We start from the raw sequence: 8336 nt of genomic DNA, 5'->3' as shown, positions 1-8336 counted from the left end.
GATCAGATTTTTATTGGCAATATATATGCATTACTTCTACTTAATGAAAATATATGTGCTTATAAATACGAGGTGTTCCTCTACGTCCCGTACACTATTATGAATACGTAACATGAAATGATCCGCGTCGGATTTCATGTTGAATTGTTTCAAATGGATACAAATTTCCCCAACACCGTGAAAGGGAGGTAATTAATGGGCAGACAACTCATTGTTTATGTCGCCATCTTGCGGCTGCTCGGCGTGAATGGATCCGTGATTGGACAGTTAATGAGTTTGTTTGTGGTTTTGATCATAACTTCCATGGTTAATTTTTTTCTAAATCAAGATGGTGAGCACTGGCGAGTTTTACGCGGGGTTTCAACTGTTTTATCCTCTCGTTAGCTTGACGGGATTGCCGATCGACCAGGTTCGTATGACCACATTGCACATTTCTGTTTGTGGGCTTTAGAAATGGGTTTGGTTCAGCTTTTCCGAAAATGTTTCATGTATTTTTGAAACAATATCAGAAACAATTTCTTCTTGGCGATATTTCTAACTTATTACTTGAATGAAAGTTTCGTTTCATTTTTTAACAAAATTAATCTTCGTCAGTCTACTGTATATGCAAGATTGTACCTCTGCATGTTTCCTTCAAGGAACGCAATATTGAAAACAGGTCGGTAGAATTTCTATACAGTCATATATATCGATATTGATTCTAGACTTGACCGACATTTATTAACCAGGTTAAAGTCCAAAGTAAATTTAGGTGACCTAGTTACTGCAAGTGTCACCATGGTCACATCCTTGTCATTTCTCAGAGGTTGCATTTCAAGGTTACAAGTTCAAAGTATGATTGCCTTGATAGAGATATAATGCGTTTTATATCTCTGAATCAGGTTTTTTTGCACAGTACATTGTTTTACTTTTAATATTTCATGTGACTGTTATAGCAAGCTGTTAACAGGAATTTTTTAAAATTCATTTCTTGGCATCTACATTAAATATTAGGACATGACATGGTAGTCATAAATATTTTTTACATACAATCATACAATTTTTCTGTTAAAATTTTAGACGCATAGCAAGTCCTGTTTAGTGAATTATGATGATAAGTTAACAAGATTTATTGATGAAACATGTACAGTGTAACTCGGCTTATGGGACCATAGGTATTTTTACAGGAATATTATGTATATGAAGAGAAATGTGTTCTGAATAAAATGCTTCAACGCCATTGAGGAAAATAGACAGTATTGTGTCCCACTTACAAGACAACAATCACGCAATGTTTGTTTTGTAGTTCATCATCCATACACAATATCGAAAGGATATGGGAGGGTATATCGTCTGATCTCAGTGTCAGTCTATCAGTGTCTTGACACATACTGGTTATGAATGATGTTCATCCAATGTCTGGACTTGTCCTTTTGATCTATTTTATGGATTTTATTCAAGTTGTTTTTCGATGAAGTCATAAGTGACTGACTGGATCATCACTTTTCACACCAGCCCCAAGCATATTACCTTTATGTAAACCTTGGACCTGGAAACAAATGTCTAGAAAAAGAATGAAAATATTTGTTGATGCATGACAATTACATTCCAGCATAACATTTTCAGGATAGACATAGCAGGCCCGGGGCGGTGGGGTAGACTAGTGGTTAAAGCTAAAGGCCCGGGTTTGAGTTTCCGCATGGGTACAATGTGTGAAGCCCATTTTCCGGTGTGCCCGCCGTGATATTGCTGGAATATTGCTAAAAGCAGCATAAAACTAAACTTACTCACTCACTCACTCATAGCAGGACCAAGAAAAGTCAATAATTTTTGACTGGTCCAGATTACTACCAATCTAATTATATCCAGCAGTAGCAGTTAGTTGTACTAAAGGGTTACCATATAGTAAATATTGTTTTTATATGTTTCAATATTTTTGTTATCTGCTATATACCAAGTTTTGACAATACAAAGTTAGAATGTCCAGTAATTTCAAAGGCTCTCAGTCATCATGTCCAGCACGTTTCCAAATACCACAGTCAGTTTATTTCTCCTCCAAAGGAATATTATGTTTTCTCAATGGCATCAAGATGTTGCCAAATAAAAGGCAGTTTTGTTAAATAAAAACAGGCTAAAATTGGAGGCATTGTTACATTGCGATACTCTCTACATTTCTGTTTGGTAATTAGTTTGCAAGGTCTCGTGCACAATCAAAAGTATGATCACTTGACCACTAAATTTACAAATGACCGGTATTTGAAATGCTAGCTGGTCACAGTGTACAGTTTTAAAAATACTAGGGTTTGCAACAAGTACACTATGTTCCAAATATGATGTTATCACAATTATTGGGTAATGAATAGGAATAATTATTCACGAATACAATATTGTAGTTAAGTGATCGATGCCCAATATGGAACCCAGATGCTGACTGTCAGTTTGTGGTAGCAATAACCAGTTATCTGACATGACACTCAAATGTGGTATCTAATAGACTAAAAGTTAGAGTTCACTGTACCATATGCAGCCTTTGCAAACTAACAATAAGTAACATGACTTGTGCTACTGCAAGGCTAGTTCATATTCCTCTGTTTCATATCTCACTTTGAAAAGGGACAAGAGGGTTAAATAAAACAGGCTCCATTGAAAAATTGCAATTTTCATTCATATTTGGTTCTTGTGACCACGAATAGCAAATTGAATTCATGAAGGGCTACAGATCAATGCACCAAATATGCAAGTGCATATTGTAACAGCCTTAAAAAAAATACCAGCGGAAACGCTGATGTATAGTGAAGACTGTAGCTGAAATAACATATTATTGGAAAAAGAATTACATTCGTAAAAGTTGTTGTCAATATGAACTACTTATATAAATGCTTTTAATAGTTAACATGGCTGTGTGACATCAGTGGAGGTTGTTATGGAGGGCTGCTTTAATAACTTATGATGGGAAAAACCACAGTCTATTGTAAAAGGTTCAGATGTCAGGGGACAAGGAACCCATTTGGTTTTTTTTTCACATAACATTGCTATAGAATGCTGACCAGTTTAGCTGGCAGTCCTTCTAATGATATATAACAGGTTTGTACTCAAGTCCATCGCAAAACCTCTGTCATTGAGTAAACATTCCTGTCCTTTATTTAAACCTGGTTCTACATGTTGGTTGTGTACAGACATACTTGATGGAGTCAGTGTGCATATTCAGGCACAGGAAACAAATTTAGAAAGGATGAAATCATTATGCAAGGTTGACATTTTCACCAAAGCCATCTTAAACTTATCAGGGTTCAGAATTAAGAGGAGTCATTAAGCATGTTAGTGTAATAGTTTACTGTGTGATGACTCACTTACTGCCATGAGAACTGAGTTATAACACACAAATACTACTTTAGTAGGACTACTGTCATTTGAGGTGTACCATTCTTAGCAAAGGTTAGTAGTCTTGAGTCAGAAGGCTAACATGAACTTAAAGGCTGTAAACATGCTAATTATCATGATTTTAAAATATACCCAGATCTGGATAAACATATGAACAGTGACATATTTCATGTTTAAATATATGAATGTGTTTCTAAGTTTTGAGGATTGGTCCAGTAGCCTACTGTCTGCTCATTATGCCAAAGACCCAGGTTGGATTTCCCAAATGGATTCAGTGTGCGAAGCCCGTTCCTGGTGTCGATGTTGCTGGAATATTGTTAAAATTGGCATATAACCCAACTTCCTCAGTTTTGATTGCTTTGCCCAATCACTATCCTGTTCACCAGTTAATTTTATTGTATCTCAAATTGACATATATGATACGTCATTGTACAAGATGCTCTACAAGAGGCTTCTTATCATAGTTCCATGGGTAGATTCCAGTTAAGAAGAAATCACTAGCAGCCTTTACTAATCTAAAAGGGGGGTAATCGTATCAGATTGTAACTTATGTAAGGCCCCGTGAGTTGCTTCACAACAGGTCATCTAACCCAGTGACCTACATTGATGCTCACAATATCAACCACTACACTTTTTGGTCAGTATTCAATTATATGCTATCATTTTGAATAATTCCTGAAGCAGCAAAATGTTACAAAACCAAGCAAACAGTATTACTCTGGATTTAAACTTTATATATGTAAATAATCTTCATAGATGATGCATGACATTTGATCTGGATAGCTTTAACATTGTCAGACTGGAAGTACAGACCGGTCAGACATTATGATTGTACCAGGGACTGGGTTATCCTGTGTATGTGATAACCACAGTAAACACCTGTCATATCTGCGTGACATTCTGATCCTGGGCTGGTAGAGGCTGCAGTAAATTGAGTTTGATAATAAACATTATGAACACTTTGTTCTGGAGAAATCTATGGACTCCTATAGTAGACATAATAGAAATGATAACAGATGCTTCTGCATGCTGAAAGTAGTATTGAGAGTCATTCTATCATTGCCAGTGAGCATCAGTCTATCATTGCTAAGTGCTATATATTTAAGCAGATTGATAACTGTTAACTAAATTTCAATCAGTTATCTCTGTATATACTCTTACTGATATATAACTGATTCAAACATGACATCATTGTTCATTTACAGTAAAATCATCACTTTACAGACTTCTAAAACTTTAATATCCAGTCTGTGTTTGATAAAACCACAGAGAGCTATTAGAGGCACTTGGTCAGAGTTAAATGTCAGTATCTGGTGTGACCACCATGTGCATCAATAACAGCTTAGCAGTGGTGACCCATTACATAGAAAAAAGGCGATGCAGAATGCTGTGTTGAGGAATGCTTTGATACTATTTTGCTGAAGTGCTGCATGCAGTTCTTGTATAGTCTCTGAGGTGCCTGATGACATATGCACAAGCATTGATCAAGACTATCCCATAGATATTCAGTGGGGGACAAATGCTGATGAACACATGCAACAAGAGGTCAAGCATTGTCATATGCAAGATCCCCTGTTGACATTGTGTCAAGATGTTATGTCAAACTGGTCTTCTGGCAAAACGTGTGACTACCCATAGCCAAATGCGCACTGTCAGGTCTATATTGCACATCACATTCTGCTTTTGATATCCTTTCATATGAACATCACTGTACCTTGTACTGCTTGTACTCCAAAGTCATTGATAGCTTGTTTTCATATGGTTTTCCCAGTCTCTGATCACATGGCTTGGCTTTCCTTTTGTCATCACTCCTCAGCTTGCATATTGGTTCTCCATCCCTTACCATGCATGACAGAGTATCTGTTTTAACACAGTTCTTAAAACTGTTCCACAAATCTTGATTAAGTATAAGAATTCATTTCTGAAAATAAAATATTCTCACAGATTTTTTGGGCAAAGTTTTATTTTGTCTCTCTACAACACTATTCTTCTGAAGCAAAGGAGGAGCAACTTGATGATGAATCCCGAACACAGAATGATAGTAAACCATTTCCGTTGAAATAAACATGATAAAATGACGTCCCTTTTTGGTGTAAACTTGAAATGGAACTCCATGTGTTGCAAATGCATGGTTTAATCTATGTATGTGACAGTTCTAAAATTATATAAAAAGGCATCATCAACTGCAACTTCTTCCCCAGCTGGAAATCTTGTGAAACCAAAACGTTCGTCAGTTAGTGGTTAAATCATGCACGACAGTGTTCTATTCTTTGCTTCTACATCATTATGTATACCTCAGTACCCAGGTACATAGACTTTGTTTTCATGATTCCTTGATGACCTTCAGTTGCTAGTCTTAGACTTGTTGGTACTTCTAGCCTAGTTCCCCATGAGATCGTCTCCAAATATATAATTCATCGTGGAAGGACTAATTTAATGTTCTGACTTCATAAGTCTTGATTAAGAATCTGCTATATTCTTTGATCCATGCTTACACTTGATAGTAACTTCCTTCAGTGATAACAAAAACTTCTGACGAGTCATTAGTGTTTATATTGTTATAAACTTCCAAAAGGTTCTGCAGGTTCTTAAGATTCATTAGCAAACAACATATGGGCTTTCTCAGGTTTCAGCTGAATACTATTAGTGTTGGGAGATTCCACAATACCACATGGGCTGCTGAATATGTCATCATATGAAGTGTTAAAGCATAGACCTTTTGTCACATGTGCTCATTTCTATTTGTAGTAGTTCATTTTGAAGCTGATATTCTCTTGTTCCTGATTTCACACATTTGCAAAACACCCAAGACATGATACTTCGACAATGTATAGTTTTAACTGGGCATTGTGATACTTAGCAATTTGTCATACACTTCACATCCCAAACAATTATGAATAAATAATCTAACTGTGATAGGGCCATAACATATTCTCTATCATCACCTGTACTTGTTTTCTTCCACATCATGTCTGTCCTGCTGAAATGTTATTCCTTGGAGACTTCTAGCTGATGACTTCTGGCAGTAGCATTGCAGAAACTTCCCTGTCTTGTCTCTGAACTGGTTTGGTCCCCAGTGCTGTCAAACACATGCAAGAGGTTGTCAGTTATCATCCTCTTCCAATTGTTAAAGGAAAATACCTGTTCCAGTTTGAGTATGTTGACAGATTGTGCCACTGTCGACATATCCAGTAAAGTGTAGATACAATACTGGACAAAAGATTACACAGGAACATGGGCAATAGTATGAAGAGAAATACGACAAAACATGCATGTAGGTGGACATTTGATTTGCATTTTTTTCAGCATGGTATATAAACATGAAATAAGATGTTGATAGCATAAACATCTGCTGAACACTACACACTTACAATCTGTCAGATAGCTATGATGTTTATCAGCTATGCAGGAGGCTTTTGAGTCAAGAGCACATCTGAAGTTGTGACTGGTTCTGTTTATCCTCCACAAATGTCCATACAATACAGAGAGTGTGAAGCAATCTTCGATGTGTAAATGAATAAAGTTGCAGTTTATGATTGTAACTTGCATTATAGAACTAACATTAGTTTGCGTTAATATAAGTGACCTGATGCCTTTTTTCTGATTTTGACAATGTGAATGAATAAAATAATAATGATTGTAACTTGTTTTATAGTACAACATCTGTCTGGGGTAAAGTATATGCCCTTTTCCATTCATTTATTAATGATAATGGTTTGACTTTCAAATTGCAGTTTATTGTTGTGTTGAGATATGTAGCACAATATATTCTATGCATTCTTTCATCTGTAATTTGTCATGAATGTGATTGTAGCTTGTTCTGACAGTTATTGTCACAACACCTGTTCAGACAGAGCATTTGATTGAGTGAAACATTCTTTTGTGATGCATGAAAGAGATTCTTCTTTCACTTAGCCATATCCTTGTACTGGCTTTCATCAGGTAGGTATTTTCAGTCAATGTCCCCAGCAGTATCTGAAACAAGTATCTATTAAAGTTCTGCTTTTCTCTTGTAACTTAATGTAAGCTCAACTTGTTAAATATTGCTACATTTTCTGCTATCTTACTGTGAATATTCCTGAACATGAATGCAAATTTTCTGGACCCATGCATCTGTAATTCTTTTGCATTCATTTTCAACTACTATGCATGAAAGACACAGGATTCATTGTCCAATAAACCACAGGTAGAAGCTGTGATTAGATAATATCCCCATATCATGATTAGCAAGGGTATATGAACATGTATCTTCAGTTATCATGATTATTCATTCAGTGTGTAATTATATCAATTACTTATGGACTAGTCATCATAATCATGATAATAGCATCATTTCTGAAGTTTGGCCATGACACTGTCTTTATGCTATGTATCAACTTCCCAAGTAGCGCAAAATATTTCTCGCAAAAAAATTTCATATCATGAACTAATCAAAATGTCATTGAACATCACCACAATCCAGTTATGGTGACAATATGGTTTGATTGACATCATTTTTTATTCTTTTGTCAATCTTATCAAACTTTCAGGGAATCAAAGGCTAACTGCTAGACATTCAGGAGTGCTGTTTTAGCTAGTAAACATAATCATGATAATCAGTTAGCTTCAGCCACCCAACAAACTGGGTTTTAGGATGTCTTGTTGAAGACCAAGGAAATTTCTTGAATTCTCATATTTGATCAAATTATGCCGACAAAACTGTTTCACCTTGCAAATCTGTCCATAGCTGTAATTGTATATGGTACAATTATGCTCTTCAGTATTATTTTTTCAACCTTGAAGTTCATTTAATGTACTCAACACAACATTTTTATCACCTCATTTAATGACTTTATTTGCAGTAGGAATTAAAGGTGACAACACAAAGATTACTTTAACTATCAAAATGCCTCAACAAAGTTAACCCTTGCCTGCCGTGGAGGATGTAAAGGATATTTATAACAACCAGTGGATTACATTTGGCATTTATCTTGCCT

At 35.8% G+C, this 8336-nt stretch overlaps 1 protein-coding gene across 1 annotated transcript in view; it reads left to right on the top strand.

The window, feature by feature from the left end:
- The first annotated feature begins 261 nt into the window (after positions 1–261).
- The window catches only part of LOC137277841 (lysophospholipid acyltransferase 2-like), a 30374-nt gene continuing 22299 nt past the window's right edge, over positions 262–8336 (top strand). The window contains exon 1 of the mRNA XM_067809806.1: positions 262–409. Coding sequence (XP_067665907.1) covers positions 329–409 — 81 coding nt within the window. The 5' untranslated portion in view covers positions 262–328. The remainder of the gene's footprint in view (positions 410–8336) is intronic.

This window comes from Haliotis asinina, chromosome 3 (genome assembly GCF_037392515.1).
Source record: "Haliotis asinina isolate JCU_RB_2024 chromosome 3, JCU_Hal_asi_v2, whole genome shotgun sequence".
Classification (NCBI taxonomy): Eukaryota; Metazoa; Mollusca; class Gastropoda; order Lepetellida; family Haliotidae; genus Haliotis; species Haliotis asinina.
Note: the sequence above shows the minus strand (reverse complement) of the source record. Positions and strands in the feature narration are given on the sequence as shown.